The following is a 21,343-nucleotide window of genomic DNA, read 5'->3' as shown; positions in this document are numbered from 1 at the left end:
AATTTAATGAGAATGTATTTTACAAAATAACGGAATCGATGATGGTTTAACCAGTAATTTTATTATTGTTGCGCTAATTTAGATTGAAAGTTACGCTAATTAATTAATTATTAGTAATTAAGTTTTTAATTTTATTAATACATAATAGTTAACCGAGGATTGGTTATTGTAATTAATTTATTTAAAATCGATCGGTTTATCGCTTACTTAGCCGGGTTATATTGACTTCAAAGGTCCATGACCTCCGACAATACGTTCTGTATTCTGCAGCGTCTAGAGCTTCTCTTTCCAGCGTCTCGTCTTCCTTCTCCTTTTCTTTTTATACTAACTTCTTTTCGGTCTTTCTCACTTTTTTCTTTCGTAGTATAATTAAGTGTTTTTACAATAAGTCTTTTCACATTTATTCTGGCTATTTAATCGGTCTTTTTCTGTACACCTGCGGAAAAAGTTATTTGACTTTTTTCAGAGAATCGAGGGCTGGTTCTCTCTATTCTCGGGATGTACATTTTTTTAAGTTGCTTATGTTTTTTTTTTCATTTCCAATCAGATATAGGGCTCTGCTGTATTCATGCTAAAATAATAAAGGACACGCTCAAAAATTTGTTAAAACATTTTTTTTAACATCCTCTTGTTATTTTATCCTTCATTAATGATTACTTTGGTTTTAAATTTGGAATTCTAATTTCTCTTTTTCTTTACCGTAACATCCTACAGATCTGTTAATAAAATGATTATGGAAAATTATTATTTCAACTTTCAGAGGTTTTCCATCACATAAAACTTTAAAAAAGTTATTCTTTGATTTTGGTCACAGCTTTAGAACTTATGATAGAAAAGCTATATGTATGAACTAATATCGACTTATGTGTGTAAATTCTTTTAACCGTCATATCAGAATTAAGGTGTGTATAATTAGTTCCTATATTTTGTATTAACCCATTCCTCTTCCCTTAAAAACCCATTGATATATTTTTTGCCTGTCGCATACGATTGTAAGCAATTTGACATCAGCCGCTAGCGTACTTATGAAAATGGTATAGTTTTCACAGAAATAAAAAAAATTTCTACATACGAATGCAAGCTAACTGAAGAAAGTAAGCGAATATTTCCTATTGACGTGTTAGTTGAGCCACATTTACTGTTTCACTCGGTAATTGCAAGTTAGTAAATTCAGTTTACAAGTGATAACGTTTTTATTTTTCACTAAAAGGAATGGAATATAATAAATTACTCCTATAGAAAATATTTTTACCTATTCTTCTTTTATCTTTTGAGTGCTCAACTGCGTCACAGTCAAAATAGACAAGAAAATGTAGATCGGCAAAGCAACAACAAATTAATATCATACTCATGTTTTGTCGTGAAATATGAAATAATTATATTCATCAACGCGGTTTTCAGGAATATTATATCATCTTTAATTGTGATTTTACATTATTAGACTTCAGTTAAATACGTATTTAATAAGCAATTAATTTAAAGGCTAATTGTTAAACGTTACTTTATCGTAACGTACTTGATTTTTTGTTCGATATCAGTGTTAATTAAATAATTATAAAGTATTACGAATTATGAAATATTTTATCATATTTATATTATAAACTTCGACTTAATTATAAGTTTTTAATTAAAAAATAATGTAATGTTTTTTTATGTACGGTGAATTTAGTAAATCTTTTAATATTATTGTTGATTTACGTAGCGGAATGGTTATGTGTTTGTTTTTCATCTGGAAGATTTCGGGTTCGAATCCCGTGTTAGGCTTGCCATCTTTCACACGCTACAGAATTCATTCTTCATCTGAAAGAAAACTACAGTAACTGTAAAACTGCAGTAATTGTGCACCAAAATATTATTACTTTGTAAATAAATGAATGAAATATTATTGCCTTTTTTTATCGTAATTTGAAATAATCTGAAGATATTCTTTTACATTGGGTGACCGTTCAATTATAAAGTAATTTTATTTTGTTTAGATTTCAGTGCTTAATTTTTTTTTATGAGATTTATCTATTCTTATTAAAATAAATGGTAGGGCTGAAAATTCCAAAATGCACTTATTAAGCGCATTTTGGAATTATATCCTTTTGAGTATTCCTTAAACCCAACTGTTCCAGGAAGAGGATAGATGTGACTGTTTGTGTCCTCTGTAATTCCAGAACCCGATTTTCATTAACTTATCAAACCATCTTAATTGCTTAAAAGAAAATATGAGAATTTTTAAATCTAAAATAGCGGGCAATAGATGTTATTAGATTGTAAGTAATTATTGCAGTTCCGTTAACATATGTACGGAAAAAGTAACAAAAATTGGGGAAAAAATTTATTTAAATTATTATAAATGGTCGTGAAAATAATAAAGTCTATTTGATGTTCATTAAATATCCCCTTAAAATTATTAAAATAATATAAGTAGGCAATCTAAAAGTACTTCAAACTGAAACTTCTGTAATTAATTCCTTAAGAGAAATAGATATAATTGTTATTGAAATAAAAACTTACAAGAAAAATATCAAGATATTGAACATTGCATTGTTTTATTATTTTTTTTTTTTACAAATTAAAAAAATATCTATTTAGTTTCTATTAACCAGATATTGAACTATTCACTATATTCTATTAGAACCATAAAAACTAAAAAAAAATTAAATTATAATTAACACTTTTAAAGCCCCTTAAATGTTTCTGATTTGGATAATCCCTTCGTTAGAAATCGTGTAGTTTTTCTTGTTTTATGATAAAAATTTATTTACAATTTCACTTGACGTTTAGACGTAATAAAGATCAACTATATGTGGAATTCTTCACGGCCATTTTGCTTATTATATATTAAAATGGGTTCATTGCTTTTTAAATTATTAAGAAGAAATGTTATTTCATTAATTAATTCAATTTGGTGGTTGCTGTGATGAACGTGGGTAAATTAAAATGGTTTTGATTGATGGGTATCGGTCAGTAGTAGTTTTATGTAAATATTATGACTTCAAAAATCGTTTTTCTTCGTTCAACGAGCTTTTCAGCTAGATCTAAAGAAATGTTAAAATGGTCAGATTAATTTACGTCTGTGGTACAAATCAGATTTTGAACTAATTAATATTTTTAGTTCTTAATTTGTTTTGTATGTTTAATTTATATCAATTGTTAATTCCTAATTTATATCAATATTTAATGTTACAATTTGATTTTTTTTTAATAATACGCAAAAGCTTTGGAGATTAATTTTTTTTTGTACCTTAACTTTGTAATATTTTAATAATGATTACGTAAAATCTGAATACCACCGTATCCATTACATTTTGTTTTGTACCGACATAATTACTTTATATTATATAATGCAACACGTATTGTGTAATTGGATATGATGAGTAGGTTACACTTTTTCTCATGTTGAATAATGCAGACGTAGTATTATTGTAAAACGATTTCTTTGTGTTATTATTTTACATAGTTTAATAACTAATATTCAGCAGATTCAGTGGATAACGTTTCTTTGGAATTATTGGTTCTCCTTTTCATCTTTGTTTTAACAATCTTTGAAGATGCTATATCAAAATATTCAAAGCTTATTTTTAGCTGAATTTTTGACTATTTTTTTCAAATCCAATAATCCAAAATTCGTCTATATGTTAATTAATTTTTTTTTGTAGAATTATGAACAATTTTTCTAGTCTGTCGTTATTGACGTTTATATATAGAACGAGTTACAACTGTTGTAGTCTTTTTCTGATTTTAAAACTGTTCAAATGGATATTTTCAGCATTCAGGAGAATTTTAGGGTGATTTAATCTACCGTTTAGCGATATTAGGAAAGTTTTGCTCTTTCTGTGGGAAGGGGTGGATAATGTAATAAAAAATATGTAAATTATACCCGTTATTCTCATTTTACAGTTCCCAGCAAGACAATTTATGAAAAGAAGAATTCTCTACTACACTGCAATCCATGATGGCAAGAGGTTAAGATTATCTATCTTCCAAGTATTCTGAAGCCAACTGAATAATCATACATTTGAATTTATAGTGTTATAAACTAGCTTTGTTTTCAATTTATTCTAAGAAATTGAGAAAAATCATGAGAAAGCGTTTGAAAGGCTATTTTTCATCGTATTACAGCTAAATTGAGGTTTATTAAAATATTAATTTAACGTATTGTGATCTTAAAAAGCATCCGTTTGATCAGTTGATCAGTTGAATTTATAAAATAAAAATTAGTCATTAGTTAATCCAGTTCAAGTGATAAAAATAAAATAAAATAATTTATTTAAAAAAGTGAATAAACATCGATCAAAATTATTTTCAAAACAATAATCTTTTAAATTTAAAGTAAAAAATGAACTCAAACTATATCATGTTAAATAGAAAGATAGAATCATATTAAAATAGCTGGTAATTGATTAAATTTTTTATATTAAATTTTATATCTTTTTGGATAAACTCAGTCAAATAAACTAACGGAAACGTTCATCTTCCCAGTAGGTTGAAATTAGAAATCCAGTAAACCCAATTCGGCTGTAAAAATATGAAAAATAGCCTTGCGGTAAATATTTTTCTTAATCTAATTGAAATAAATAAAGAAGAAAGCGTCCTATTGTATTTATCCAGGTGAATGAGAATATTTATTTGCGAACAACATAATCTCTTTATTTTTATCGGTATATCGTAAAGACCGTTGCTTTACATTAATTTCCTCGTCTTGATTAGAGCTTTAAAATGAAATGCAACATGATGGGTAGTAGTTACATAGTATGTCTGAAAAGTTCCCGAACTAAATTAAATAAAAATACAGATTTAAAGATAAACGAATTTACTCACATAGAACCCTACATAGAACCTCTACATAGAACCCTTCTCTAGTTATAAATTCATTGCAGCGCTGGTAGAGCCCGTAAAACACCTCTGGAGAAATTACTTTGTGGGATCGCCTTCAACTGCTCTGTGGAAGCTCTTTGGATGACCGGAATGAATGGTCGAAAAAACGGCCTTTCATCTTCAACTTGAGTTTTGGGTACAAAACTTTGTGCCAAGTCGTGTGAATAGGGTGGGTGGGATAAGACGGTGATTTGATTTGTGCGTAATAACGTGTTAAAATTGTTGCCATGTGTGCCGAGACATTGTCGTGCAAGAGTCCAACTGCCCGGATCCCGGTAGTTGGGCTGGATTCGACGAATGCGACGCGTCAGGCGTTTCATTACTTCAAAATAGAATTTAGAATTAACGGTTTTAACAGTTGGGACAGTTTGATCAGTTGCGCGCGCACTTTCACAACATTTTCGTCGTGAACAACTGTTGACGGCTTCCCCCCGTTTTCGTCATCCAGCGACTCTCTGCCATCTTTAAACCGCTTCCACCACGTGTGTGTTGTATTACGAGATGCGGCTTCATCACCGAATGCTTGCTGTATCGTAGAATAAGTTTCAACGAAAGATTTTTGAAGTCGAACGCAAAATTTTATCACATTTCTCGGTTCCATGTCGCAGGCTCGCACAAGGTCACACGAACACAACTACGTGGCCGAATATAACTCGAGATTGGAGTGACGAAACGTGATGAAGATTTGTACAGACATCGTACTTTATCGTTCCTTGGTTGTCCTAGAGAACGCGCTACTTGTATCGACTACAGGAATTTAGTTCGGGAACTTTTCATTCTGTGTACGTTAAAAAATTTCATGGTGCACCTCTTCCTCAAAAGGGAAAGAAATTTTATTTTTATCGGGTAAAGGTAGAGCAATTGATCGATGAACTCTTCTAAATTTTTCAAGTCCCTTCTTGAAGCAGATTCAAAATTAGAATAGGTTGCAATTACCTTTGATTCTTTCGGTGTATGTAACAATAAAAATTATAATAAAATTTATATCTTCAGATACAGTTCATAAATAGTGAGAATTCTTAGCCTATTTGTCTATAGCGCTCGAAGAGCTTACAGCTTCATCATCAATGAACTTTTTTTTACAAACTACACATAATATGAAAATAAAATGTTGTCAATTATTAAAAATATTAATGTATAAAATTATTAAAATAAAATAAAATTTTTAAAACATTCATTAAAATCAAATTATTAAAAAATTAACTGATATACAATTAAAAAAAAAGAAAAGAATTTAAAATGATTAATAATAAAAGGTATAAAACAATTAAAATTATTTAACAAATACCTAATATTTAGGAGCGAAAAAAATAAAAACCGAATTATAAATATTTGGATATAAGCATTAAATTAATTAAATATATACCCTACTCATCAATACCCTAATATGCTATGGATAAAAGATCAATAAAATGAGAAATTTAATACAAAGAGCTTACATATATATTGACAATAATAGGAATAAAATGAATAAAGAAATTTGTTGATAAATTAATGGAAAAAAACTTAATACAAATTTATTTGAGAAGGCCACTTTAATGAATTGTATTAATAGTCAATCAAATAACCAAATTGCAGGTTATATATCATGTTTAAATAATACCATGGTGACAGAACTAAATATGTCACTAATGTATTTAAAAAAGGTATAAATATTGGAAATAAACCTGATAAACTCATGTAAACTATATTTTACAAAAAAATAATAAGTATAAATTATGTGGAATATATACGATAAAATGTAACAATTGTGAAGATTATGTATAAGTAAAACCACCAGGTTGTTCATTAAGAAATTTAAATTAGCACTATAATAAGTAAAACAATGATACTAAATTTTCAAATGTTACGAAACTCCAAACAAAAAACAAACTTAATATTACAAGTATAGAGGATAATTTAGAAATTCTATAAATAAATAAATAATAATAAGGAAATAGAAAAACATTATATTAATAATTATACTTATCAATAAACAGATCTAATTCGATAATGAATTGATAAATTTGGTGGACTTAAAATAATGATTAAAATTTGATAATACTATGCAGATGTAGGATGTTTAAAAATATATATATATGTGTGTTTGTGTGTGTGTTAATAAATACACACACACACAGAGAGAGAGAGAGAGAGACATTTTTAATAATTTGATTTGAATGATTGTTTTAATATTTTATATAACAATTGACAATATTTTATAAATAATATTTTAATTTCATGTATTATTTAAAAAAGTAAAAACTGCTGATGGTGGTGCTTTAAACTCTAAAAGCGCTACAGACGATTAGGTAAGTGGTTTTTATGAACTGTATGTATCTGGTGGTATAATGTTTTATTTTAATTTTTAATGTTAATAGTAGTAATTAATGATACATAGGTATCAGGGAAGTGTTAGAGATATATATATTTTTGTTCGTCGAAATAGATTATTTCCTAAAATATATACTCGTACCACGGAAATATCTAAAATTCATTAATTCATATAATATTCCTCAGAACATGCATTTGGGTTTTCAGAAATTTTTTCGTTAACAGTGGCTAAAATAAAATGGAACAGTTCGTTTTTATAATTTATTTTATCGACATTGAATAAACTCATTTTAAGTGCGGATTATTACGCTATAGTCTTTCTTTAACTTTTTTTTTTTTTAATTTCACGTGAGATGTGGGGGGATATTTTCTAAAAATTTTGATCTCGGCCATCCGATATATTTAAAATAACATCAGTTTTATAAAACCAAACGATTCTTAATCAAGCTGTAGAGATTGAATAATTTAATCTGTTTAACGGTAATTAATTTCTTGGAATTGAGTTGATTCAAACATTTAGAATTTGTTATTACTTCTAAAATAGCGGCTTATACAAAACCCTCAGTATAAGGAATACTAATCTATTTCTTCTTTCTCTCTTTTGGGGTACGTAACTAAGAAAATATTCGAAAATTTCTGCAAAATATTCGTAATCAAACAGAAACGAAGTCCCGATATCCTTAACGTGCATTCAATATGGAAATATTGAATGCACGTTAAACTTCCACAAAAAATCATCATGCAGGAAGGTATCAAGGATAATAGAAAGGGAGGTAGGTATGTGTACGATCGCGGAACGAAATAATTCTATCCGAAGGAAGAATTTTCCAGGATCCCTGTATGGGCATCCATTTCCGTCCACAATCCTGGATACTTTTATCCACGATGGGAGCAGCATATTTTTTGTATTTAAGCATATTTCGGAAAATTACTTCAGTGTCACTCGATGCACGGCTTGGGCTTCCTTAAGAAAATACCTTCCTCACCCATTTCAACGAATGTGTGGCGTGTACAATTGTGTAACTGAACTTTATAAAATATTGCAGGCGTCTTTTACGTTTTATTTCAATATTTATTTTACTTTTATTTCATAATTACTGATGATTGTTTAAAAATTGAAACACGCAACGTGTTTTAAAAACTTTCTTTTTTTTTACTTATGTTTATTTAGACTTTTTTTTTTTTTTGAGTTATATCTTTCTGTAAAATATGTTTATGCTCGTGTGCAGTATTATATTAGTGTCTGGTTTTGAGATTTTTTTTTTTTTTTTTTAACTTATCAAAGGATATAAGTGAGCTATGCGTTAAATCGTACGTGTTTTTCTACTAGATCTTAATGTATTATGTTTGACTGCTAATTGCCATTAAATAATATTTATTTATTTAGCTAACGACTTAACAAATTTGTTCACAGTTTATCACCCAACTTCGTTATTAGTTAAAAAAATGCTATGTAAATATTTTTTATTTATTTAGTATACGACTAATAGCCTATGTACATTAAATTATATCATTACAAATATTTATTCAAAGTTTCAGAATGAAGAGCGACTGACTCTTTTTTTCTTTCCATATTTGTTTATTGAAAGTTTAATTTTTTTTTAATAAATGTTAAAGAACTGTATGGATTTTACCTTATTTATCAATTGAATTTTGTAATAGGCTTGCTTTTTAAAAGTCAAGAATGTTCCAGAAATATATATATATTAAAAAAATACAAAAAACATATACCTCGATTCTTGCTACTACCGTACATAATAATTATGGTTTGTAGAATACTTATTTAATTGTATATTTCTTAACGGGCTGTAGTTACCGATCATAGTTCGGTGTGTAGGAAGAAAGGAACTGGCCGTTTTCTCATATTTTTGTTTTATGATACTCCATCAGTATTTCCTGAACCTACTTCATCCTATTCTTTTATTGGAGTGTTTTTTTTCTGAATATTAAAAGAATAAATAAAAAAATAAGACCATACTGGTAAATATAATTTTCTAATTTATCTCTCCGGGAAGGGGCTTAAAACAGCACCGTTGCCAGCTTATATATATATATATATATGTGTGTGTGTGTGTGTGTGTTTTTTCTTGTTTCATTAGTATAAATTAATAAAAATTAAGTGACTTTTTGTTGGAGAAAGCCTGTAATTATTTTTCGGATCTTAGGTTTTAAATTATTCTAAATTAAAGACGTCCAAAGATCGATTTAATCTCGGCGTTGGTTGAAAATTTTGCTTTCGTCGAAGACCTGTTGCTGTGTCTGAAAAAAACTTCCCTGAAAATACAGCGTTATTATAGGATTAATTTTTTATAATCGTTGAGTAGCATAATTTTTTTTCGGATTCGATAATATTTTGGCGGATGGGTACATGTTTGTGTATTGTCAGGTCAGGCATAAGTGTACGGAAACTGCTTTAGAAAAATAAATGATTATAAAGAGAAACAGTTTTATGAGCATGATTGGATGTAACGATCGATAAAAACCTATAAATAAGTAGTTTTGCCAACTAGTTTCTATGAGATATTTTTCACTGAGTGGACGGTGAACTTCAGAATAGTAAATCGAACGCATTTTTTTGAAGTGTGTAATGATTTTAGGTTTGTTTTGTATTGTTTTATTTTAAGTAACATTAAAATTTTAATAATCTTTTCGTTAGTATCAATTTCTAGAGTGTAATTTCTAATTTAACTTTCGTTATATCAACTATCATCATTCAAAAAAAAAATATTTTTACACAAGAGGTAATCAATTTTGACACCTATTAATCATATTCCGAGACGCCGCCCGTCAGGGCAATCCGCCTGGAGGGCCTAGCAGCTAGTATTTAGCAATGTGTTTTATACTACAACAAATTTCAACATATTTCCCCACTTTTTTCTGGTTTTGATTTCCAAGTCACGGGGTATGATTTTTGCATTAGTTCCTGTATATCTTTAACTTATTCGATTAGAAAATATTTTTATATTGCACATTCCGACTGTTTTTTGGTAGAATTCGCTTTACCTAGCCCTCCGCAGTGTTATCGGTTCAATTCGGTAATTCAAATAAGTTCAAAGTGGTTTTCGGGAGATGGGCATTTCCCAATCATTTATCAATTTAATTAATATATTCCGTTTTTATATAATTTAATTATATATTCCGTTATATTTGTTTCATATCTGTTCGATTTATTTCCTTACTTTAAATAAAACCTGAAGTGTTTGTATACGGTTCTGTACATACGTACATTTTTTCGCGCTTTCAGTCAACGAAAAACTTTGGCAGGAACCTTTTTGTATTGCTTGTGTTAAACGGAGTATTGTAAACGATTAGTATTATTAATATGAATGACAGCTATCAGAAAATATGAAGTAATATAATATAAAAAGAAATTTTTTGTTAAGCTTTTATGAAACGTTTTCAAAAAAAAAAACTGACGCTCCCTGACCATATTGGAGACTTAAAACTTTTTTATTGAAATAATTGTTTGGTTTAAGAATCGATATTCTTTTTAGCCTGGTTTGTATTATATTGGACAAAACATATGTCTTTATAACGTTCTAAGTGACTTTTTTATCGGTAAAATAGAGTTTTTTTCTTAGAGATAGTCTGTTAAGTTTCTACGTTTTTACAATTTACTCAAGTAGTTCCTCCATTCAGTTCTGTACTTGGTTTTTTGACCGCTTGTCTACGGCAATTTTTAGTTGCAATAGGTTTTGCTACTGTTATACGTGCGTGTAGCGTTATCTTCAATTGAACCTTTTTCCATTATTAAATTAACTATGAATTCTAATGTTCGATTGGTGGTTAAAGTAAACAACAACAAAGAGAACAAACCGAATTAATTATAAAAAATAAGTCTACTACATAGAAACCACACATTGTTGTTGATATCTATTGAATCTATAAAGAGTATTATGAAAGAGGAAGAAGGAAACCATATGAGTTTAGTTGGGAGATTTTCTAAACCGGAAATATGACTACGGCACAAATTATGTATTTGTAAATAATACCTTTTTTTAAATTGTTTCAAACGTTTTAAAAAAATAGTTGTAGCTAGTGTTTTGTTGTCATTCACAGTGATTTGATTTCTTATTCATAGCGTTTGGATCAGCCATTTTGAGTTGACAGTGCCATAAACGTTTATTTATTTTTTCTTGTCGGTTAAAATAAACGCTCAACGTCGATCGAGGCCTTATTTTAGCGAATTTGTTTGTTGAAATTATACATACCATGATATGATTTATATATATCTGTATACAGCGGATTGTACGTTGCTAATTTATGGTTTATCTTTTAATTTAGAAATAACTAAACATCAGAGAAGTTTTATTAAATCCGTTAAAAGTAGAAAATAAGACGTCGTTAACGGTATATGCTTGTTTTCATTAAAAAATGTACACTTTTAATTATGTTAATAATAGGCTTTGACATAATTAATCATATGCAGTGTATTTACGTATCAAATACTTTAATGTATATTTATTTACTGGAAAGTTTTAATTACGTAATTCGATGGGCAGTACTCCTAACTGTCGGAATAACTATTTATTAGTTATTGAAATTAAACCATAAGATAAAAACAAATTGTTGTCAAAGCCGTTTTATTTGTGGACAAAAGTAAGGAAGAGTGAAATGGTAAACGAAAAAATATCCATTTAAAAACGGGATTTGAATCTGAGTTTCAGTGTATCAACTGGTTTATCTGACAGGCTAGTTACTTGATAACAGTATTAAATCAGTGCTAGCTAGTTACTACCAGATATATTCAACGCTTATATATACTAGTTAAACTAATGTTTATAATGTACTTTTCAACTATTTTCTACTGTTGTTGAATAAAAAGAATATTCTCAATAGTTTACCTAAATCATACTTTTAATTACTCTTATATAAGTAAGCAACGTTTTTAATTTTGCGAGTGGAGTCTCTAGTGCTTGATGAACGTCAGAGGATGACGACTCATTTTGCAAGTCTTGGTCATACAGACTGACCGTTTTAATCATACCTGAATATGAGTATAACTTTCTCTTGTTTTCTTTTATCTCTTTTAAGTTCGCCTGGATAAGAAAAAACTAATCGTTAAGGTGAAAATGTACGGTTATAACTATTTCAAGAGTCCAATAATGTAATTTATCTTTTTTGTCCCGTTATGTTTTGAATACAAAAGGTTCTCGTTTATATAATTTTACTGTGTAGTTTCCGTGGATTGCTATACAGATTGTTCTAGTACCTCAAAAAAATCGATAATAGTAGTAAAGTAGTTTTTGGATGAGATCGTAGCTTTGCGACGCCTTCAACTCTTCGGAGAATTTTCTTCCCATCTCTTAAAACGGTCTATAGTCGAAAAATTACTTCGGGCGTGATGTGGTGAATACGGTGAATGTATAAAAAATTTATTAGACATATTCTGAATGATAATAAAAAAAACGGGGGTTAGGGTTCGGGGTAGGGGATTTTAATTTTGCAACAGAAAGTGTGTTCTCAGACTTCCCCATCTTTTGGACTAGATTTCAGGACACAGGTCTATTGGAATGTATTCTGCAAATAAGTATTGTTTGTTTACATTAGATATAATTTTCTCGCGATTTTATAAAATATGAAATTAATTAAATTTGTTATTTTAATTTTATATACGTATTTTTTTTAATAATGAAATTAAAAGCTTTGATTTTTTTTAGCTTGTATTTTATTACGAGGCTGGGCTGATAAATTTTGCAGATATATGCGTAGCTTGGGAATGAAAAGAGATATTGGAACGGAATAAAAAACGAATAAAAGTATAAACCTTAGCTACAAAATGCGGTATTTATTTTTCAATATAATCCCGGTTAACACTGATACGGTTTTCTCAATGTATGACAATATTTTGCATTCCGTCACTTAAAACTTCTGACTGTTTTTCTCGGATTCAAGTGGCCACAGCTTCCTTCACCTCACCGTCGGTGTTGTAATGATTACCGTTGAGATTCCTCTTGTGATGAGGGAAGAAGTGGCACGGAGCCAAATCCGGCGAGTGTGGCAGCTGCGGAATAGGCTCAAACTTCACCTTGCGGAGAGCCTTTGTAGTAGTGTGCGATGTGTGAGGCAGCGCATTGTCATGTTGCAAGATTACGAGCATGGTGATCTTTCGAACGCGACATTCTCGGTGTCTTAACGTCTCAGTGTACCGTTCGTAGTTCACAGTCGTCCCATTTTCCAGATATTCAGTCACATAAACGCGTTTGGCGTCCCAAAACACCGTCAAAAGAAGTTTCTTCCCAGAGGCTTGAGTTTTGAATTTTGTTGGGTTTTGGCGATTCGTAATGTCTGTATTCCACGCTTTGTCTTTTTTCTTCCGGGTCGTAATGATGTGCCCGACTCTCATATCCGATTACAATATTGAAAAGGAAGTCGTTTCGTTCGGCGCAATAGCGCTGTAAAGGTTGCTCGCAACATTCGACGCGACGCTGCTTGTATTCGTCTGTCAGTTTGCGCAGTACCCATCGTGCACAAATTTTACGATAACTCAATTACTCGATAATAAGAGCGATCCGTTGCTGGGCGATTCGTCGGTCACTTTGAACCAAATCGTCCGCCTCCTTTCGATGTTCTTCGTCAGTCACAGAAACTGGTCGTCCGCTGCGAGGTGTGTCCTCAATTATCGCTTTACCAGCTTCGCATTCGCAAACTTTCGACACCCACTTATTCACAGTACTCATGTCCGCTCATGTTCACAATAGTTTCAATACCGTAAGCCGCTTTTAAACGATGAAGAATATTCGTGGGATTCACATTTTCTGCTGTTAAAAATCCGATCACTGCGCGCTGTTTTAACCGTGTTGACATATTGGCCGTACTCGACTCCATTTTACCTGCTACTGAAAAAAAAACCGGTAAACGGATTTTTTTCAATTTCGCAGGTTTGCAGAGGGGGATTTTAGCTATCATGTGCATTACGCCCAACTTGATGGTACCTTTTGTCTCCGTGTATTTCGCTAGTGTGCAAAATTTATTAGCCGACCCCCGTAATAATATTTCTATAAACTTTTTGGAAATTTGTCACTATAAAATATGAAATTTTCATTTTACTTACTAGGGTTTATGAGATCTGATTACATTGAAATTGTAATCGTTTATTAAAATATAGTAGTTAAACGTTACTATACGTTAATATACTAGTTACGTTTGTAAATATAAATGTAATATTTTTTCCACGACGGTACAGTTCTGTTGAATCAATTCGAATATGATGATGTTATACGACTTAATGATTGAATATTACGACATGTTGACTTAGACGTAATCGAAGATACGAGTACATTCATTAGTGATAACATTGATTAAATTACTCTCTTGATCATTAATTGGGAAAGATTTTATCTAATGCAATGCCATATTACCTAACCTCCGTCGCAAATTACAACTGGTTAGCGAAGGGTATGAAGCAACTATACGAGCTACGAGGGTTGATAAATCTACGAGCTATTTTGAATAAATTTTTGTCTATTATCTACGTATATATATATATATATATATATATATATATATATATATATATAGTGACATATTTTTACTATACATGTTGCCTTTATAGTTATATTAACAGAGAACTTTCTTTTTTTTTATTACGGAATATGTTTGAAGTAAGATTTAAAAAAAGTAAATTATAATGTACGTTCTCTCCAAAAAAAACAACCAAAAAAGCTGGTGCGTTTTGTTTATTGTAATGTATTTTGTTATATTGTATTAATTTTTATAAAAGCAGATTTGCTAATTATTTATTTTGTATAATAGTTATGCGAACAGCCGTTATGTTACTACTGATTTCACCATCGATTGGGGAGTTACGTATTTGGAGAGTTATTTAATTTGTAAATCTGAAGATTCAAACAGATAAGGGATGGAATAATTATGAATTAGTTTCGATAATTTTAGTCGTTCTGTATGTTGACTGAACCGATGGTATTTTTTGTTAGAGTTATTGTTTGATATTATTTTAAGATGTTATTTTTAATGTAAGTTTAAGAGATGGAAAAGAGAAGATTCTCGTCTATAATTACATGAAAATGTATTATTAAAAAAAGGTATTTTGTTATTTTTTTACATCCTTGATTTTTAGATAAGAAATTAACACTTGTTATTTGTATTTAATAATAAGGAATTTTATTTTCTCTTAATTGCTGCTTGATCACGACAGTATTTTCTGGTGACTGGTTATCGGTTGTTAGTTTATAAAAATCAGATAGTATGTAGGCTGTTTTTTATGCTAGGTTACAATATTGATAAAAGCGTTTAACAGTATCTTGGTTCATTTTGCAGCTTTTTTATTTCAGTTGGGATACATATATTTTTTTCTTAATTACCTCTTTATTCATTGGTGGTTCGTTTTGTTTAATGTAAACAATATTTGTTCGTCTGGTCACCGTGTATCTGCAACTCATTAACCGAGTCGTGTGTTATATTTACAGTGGGTTCTTCGTCAACAGAGGACGGTCCTTGTGAGATGAAGTTCAAGAAGTCATCGCCGACTCCACCGCCATCGCAATCTCTTGCTCCCTCAGATGACGGCGATACCATCAGTTTAGGTACGCCGTCTCTCTCATAACTCTTGCTTTATTCCGTATTTTATCCAATTTAACCTTTTCACTTCCTTAATGAACACTTTTTTGCTTCTGCAGTCGATTATAGTGTTCAGTAATCCTTCAATCGCACGCTAATCATTTATTTACAATTTTTTTTTACCATTAAATCGCACCCGCGATTAATGTTCACTAAATGTTATATTAATGTTATTATATGTTGGAAATTAATGTGCTTTAATATTATTTAAGGTAATTAATATTGTCATTTTATGCATAGTTAAGAAATCCATAATTTTTTTACGTTAAAAGTATTAGATTTTATTTCTTTTTAGGGCTCCGATTCGAAAATGAAGAATTTATTAATTTTTGTGTATTCTAATGAATTGCATTAGTATTAAGAATAATTTTAAATAGAGTTTAAATTCCTTTTCGTCAGTATATTTTACAGTTTGCACGTTTCTTAAATGTTATTTTTAATTTTAATTTTTGTTACTTCTCTTTGTCATGTGTGTTTTGTTAATTATAATTATTGTTTTTTTTTTTTTTAATACGTAATATACGTATTGATGTTAGTTGAATAGTAGTTGCATATATACATATATATTTTTTGTATAAATAAACTGTATATAAAATTAGATGAATTTCTCGACGTTCTTCTGGTTACCATATATAAAGTTATAAATACAAACAAATTACAAGTATAAATATAAAGTTACTAATATTTTACCCGAAAAGAACATTTAGAGAATTAAAAAAGTGTTATTCCATCTAGTTTTTAAAATTAATTTTCATTGCTAGTTGTATATTCAGCGATTTAATCGCTGAATATACAACTAGCAATGTGAGAGGTGAAGCCCCCATTTCAACTAGTTTTGGGGGAGAGGTAAAGCCCCCATTTTTTCAATAAAAATTTTTCCAAATTAAAACTTGCACAAAATTGCATTTTTATCAAGAAAATAAAGGTTTTCCAACTAGAAATTTAACGATAAATTTTCAAAAGAAATTTCTTCCTTTTTTTGCTGAATTGACTTACTTAGAAATTAAATTCTACCAGAAAGAGATTGAGCGTGTAACTTTCCGCTTAAAATTAAAAAAAGAATGTTTCCAGAAAAAAATTAATTTATTTTGTTCATTCTTAGTATAAAAAAAAATACAAAATCCTTATTTTCAATTAAATTTAAAAAAAAGAAGAATTAATCATGGAACCGTTGTAAGTTATTTAAGTCAAGGAATAGTTACGATTAAAATTAGATTTGTTAATTTCGTGGTAAGGGTTAACTGCTTAGGCTTTGTATGAAATTCTTTTGTTTTTGTTGACATTTTTTGTAGTGCTTTAGGGCTATTTGAATTTTTTTTTTTACACACATCCACTCTTTAATTCTCACTTAATTATCTTTATTGCTTTTTTATTATTTTTATTGGTTTGGTAGAGAGGTAGTGGTGCTTATAACTTTGGTAAAATAAGGAGAATCAATTGTTCTTTTACTCCTTTTCCTTTTTTAAACACTGGTGTTTGTAATTTGGGTCCCCCTCCCAAAATAACCACTTTATGTTGAAGAATACTAATTTTAAGTAAAATTTCTGTGTATTTTCAGTTTCATTGCTCATTCTTATTTTATAAATTTTAAGTCGTTTTTGACTTGATTTTATGTTCAGTAGTTGAAAAGTGAGTTTTTTCTTTTTTATATATTTTTTACTTCTTTCTTTTAAATAAGTTAAAATTAATGTAATCATCGAGTTAACTTAAACTGATAGTGTTCATTAGGTATGCATATATAAATTGATTAGCCATGAATTTTATTTTTTTCCATTAAGATTTTTTTATAAGTACCTTTACTTATCAGGTAATTTAAGTAATATGTTGTTTACATTTTGATAAAGTCTTTTTTTCCCTCGCATTAAATAAAATCTGTATAGAGTTAAATAAATAGATAACTGCAGATGTTTTAACCTAAACTTTACCCGGTAGTTTTAATTATATAATAAAAAATAATTTCAGGGTTTGTGATAAAAAATAGGTTAGTAATAAATGTCTGATATCACCGTACGGTTTGAATATATAATACCGATTTAAATTCATTCGAGTGGTAGTATTGTCTTTCGACTCGGGCGGGATAAAAAAAGCGGTCGTTTGGTGTATGCTATTTTAAGTTAATTGACGAAACAACTGGCTGATGCAATACAGTATTCTCCTTTTTTTTATAAATGACACTTAAAATTATTATTTTTTCTATATATAGTTTGGAGGTTAAGCATTACAATATATTTTAACTGATAAATAAGCATATTTAAGCGTACACAAATGCGTGTAATAGCTTATTTAATCGCAATCTATTAACTATTAAAATCATTTAGATTAATTTCTGTGTTATTAATACAAATTTATTCCCATATAAGAACTAATATCGATATATTTCTATTCAGAATGTCTGATTCTAATTTCATAAAATCAATTTTGTAAGATTTCTGTGGAAGATAATTCAGCTGTCCCCGTTATTTTTAATTAAATGTTTTGGTTGATAACATGTATAGAAGTAAAATTTAATTGCCGTGTAATTAAAAGAAAAAAGAGAAACACTCGGTAAATTTTATTGTGTGCATATCAAATTTAAAATTAAAACAAGAATTTCACAGGTTTTAGTACCAAAATAATGTTTTAAATTGATTACTCACAATTTTTAGCATTGTCAGATGACAAGGTCTATCATGTTTGAAAATGTACGTCATCATTCAGTGTAACTGTGTCAAAACTGAAGGAAAAATTTATTGATCTAATTTTTTTTCATTTATAATTAATTATATTTAAAGCACTGCAAATAGATTATTAATTTTAACATTAATAAAATATATCGAAAGTACAATACATAAAAAAAAAATTGTAAAATAAAACAGTAATGTAAAGCAATATTTACTTCAGAATTCTTTTTAAATTTTTTAATTTTTACTTTCCCGCGTACATTCTACAGCTATAGAAGGGAAAGTATGGTAATCGGTCTGATTTGGGCATATGCGGTTTTCACCGGTTCTTTACGTTTCGACACCTTATGTACCCAAAAAACCGGATGGAAATTTTCCGGATGTTCGCATGTACATGTGTGTGTTCCGTGTTAGCTGTCGCACCCTAAATTACCTTATATCTCCAGAACTACTCGACCGATTTTTACTAAACTTGGTCAGATTACTTCTATATTTAAGACAGTAATGCCATTAAATTTTCAAATTAAAACGTCAAGGTGGTGAGGTTGTAGAGTAAGGTTACTCTCAGTATCACGAGATATCGCCTAATTAATCATATTTTATTTGCCTAATTAACTTTATTGATTTATTTGAAATTTTTTTTCGCCTAATAACCTTATTTTTCTGGCATATTTGTTAATAACTAAAAAATAATATTTCCAAATTTTTTTACAACTTGGCACTCCCACCACAAAGAATGTTTTTTGAGCCACTACAAAGAATTCTTTTTGAGTGAACTAGTGAGTACAGTGTGTCATTGTACCCCTTCTCGCCACAAGGAGCGCTAGTATAGCACTGACGTACAGCTGCTGTAGTCGTCTTTTTTTTTTACTGTTTAGCCTTCGGCACCAGTTGTATTGTAATATCACATGTGAACGGTAGAATTAAATAAATTGATAATATTTAAAGTGTAAAAAAGTATTTAAAAGTGGGTGCTAGTACCCACACTCGCGCGAATGAAATACGGTTTGCGGGCTTCCTTCAGTTAGAATCAATGAATTAAATAAACAAAAAAATATTATATTTAAATAAAATTATAAATATTTTAAATTATGTTGTATGTGTATATGTATGTAAGCCGTGCATCAAGGAAAAGCCGCGTGGCGGAAGTCAGATTTTTTCGGTTACTATCTCACTATATATTTTACCAACTCCTACCTTGTTTTTAAGTCGTATTTTTAATCAATTAAAAAAACGGGCTTAATTCTTATTAAATTTTTAGTGTTCAAGCATTACTTAACAAGTAGACCGATTTTAGTTTTTTTTTTTTTTTTTTTTTTTTTTTTTTTTTTTTTTTTTTTTTTTTTTTTTTGTGTGTAGTGGAATTCGTTTATAGATGTTATATAATTCTTTTTATTTTATTTTTCCTCATGTGTACGGAGCAGTTTGTCCAATTACTAAACGTCTTAACCCTCCGTAGAGGAAAGCATTCACCTTGTGACGATTCCGGTCGCCACCCCCTCCCCGTTCCTAGCCATGATGGGCTTTAACGGAGGTCATCTTTTTGATCCTCCAACTGATACATTTCACAGTCATCAGCCAGGCCTCAGTTGGAATGTCACCGATATAAATGTCTCGGTAGACATTTACATCGTTGAATTTTTAACTCAGCCTTTGCCTTCACTGTAGCTTTTGGACATCTTCTCTCTTCTGTCTTACATCGTTACCCTCTGAACTGGCTAACCGAGTTCGCGAAAGCACGAACTCCGTGCCTGGTTCAACTTATCTGACTATAAGTGTCTGTAAATGTCCCAAACTTCGGAATTTGGATGAGTTTAATCAGCACTAATCATACCGCAAAATGTGTAGATCGCAACAACGGTAATTTGAACCCAGTTCTCTTAGTTGATGGCAACTGATCCAGTTTGAACCTTATAAATTTATTGCAAGTACTACGGACTCCGGTTTTGACGGTCAGGGAGTCTAGGACAGACCTCCTTCTCCCACTCGGCTCCATTACAGAGTCCTGCGTGACATTTACTTCATCAGATTTAGAGACCGCTGTCGGTGGGGTATACACCCCACGGCTGCATGGACTACCATGCCCTCGGCAGCGCAGTCACCCCCTCAGTGACAACGACTCTACTACTTGGTTTTAACAAATTATATTAAAATTAACCGAGACTCGCTGCCGATGTGCCTGCCTCCGGTCAATCAACTGTCCAGGCGGAACCCTAGCCATCCGGGTTACTACTCTATTTAGACCCCCTCAGCTGTCCTACGCAGTGCGAGGAAACGAAGGAAGCCAGCCACAGTGTTCCAATTTCTGCGGGTCTTGCAACTGACCTTCAGATCGAGAAAGGAGTTACTCTCTCAAGTTCGCTAAGAACTCTGGTACGTTCAGCCTCGCACAGGGACCAACTAGTGAACAATAAGCAACCTCCTCCTCACGGCCCAATGATATGAGAATGTTATATATTAAATGTAAATGACGCGTAGTCTTGTACAGATTTAGGCCGACCGTTCCTGAGACGTTTGGTTAATTGACCCCCAACCATCACAGTATACCGGTTTCCATTGTCTAGTATTAAAGTTCGTATAAAGAAGAACTAACTTTTACTGCGATTTGGATCTTACACCTTCAGCTTTGAGAATCAGCTGTTAAACAAGTGTTTTGAGGAGTTAACTACTTGACCAGCCCGGTGGGCAATGTAATATAATTAATTTAATTTAAGCGAAGTATTTTTTAATTTGAGCAAAGTACATTTCAAACGGAAAATTACGTAGTATATGTTGTTGTTTTTTACTTCCTTGTACGAGTATATGTTGATGTTTTTTACTTCCTTGTACGAAGTAAAGGAAGTATTGTGATCGCGAAAATCTCAGATTTCAACGGAAATATCCATTTTGACTAGTTTCGGCGTGATGTCTGTACGTATGTATAT

General features: G+C 30.3%; 1 protein-coding gene across 2 annotated transcripts in view; it reads left to right on the top strand.

Annotated features, from left to right (window-relative positions):
* The window catches only part of MTA1-like (metastasis associated 1-like), a 297,677-nt gene that overhangs the window by 138,501 nt on the left and 137,833 nt on the right, over positions 1 to 21,343 (top strand). The window contains exon 4 of one of the 2 annotated variants that reach the window (XM_075366551.1): positions 15,609 to 15,725. The exons of the other annotated variant lie outside the window; for it this stretch is intronic. Coding sequence (XP_075222666.1) covers positions 15,609 to 15,725 — 117 coding nt within the window. The remainder of the gene's footprint in view (positions 1 to 15,608; positions 15,726 to 21,343) is intronic. 2 annotated transcript variants of the gene reach the window in all.

Source organism: Lycorma delicatula, chromosome 5 (assembly GCF_047948215.1).
Source record: "Lycorma delicatula isolate Av1 chromosome 5, ASM4794821v1, whole genome shotgun sequence".
In the NCBI taxonomy this organism is placed as follows: Eukaryota; Metazoa; Arthropoda; class Insecta; order Hemiptera; family Fulgoridae; genus Lycorma; species Lycorma delicatula.
Note: the sequence above shows the minus strand (reverse complement) of the source record. Positions and strands in the feature narration are given on the sequence as shown.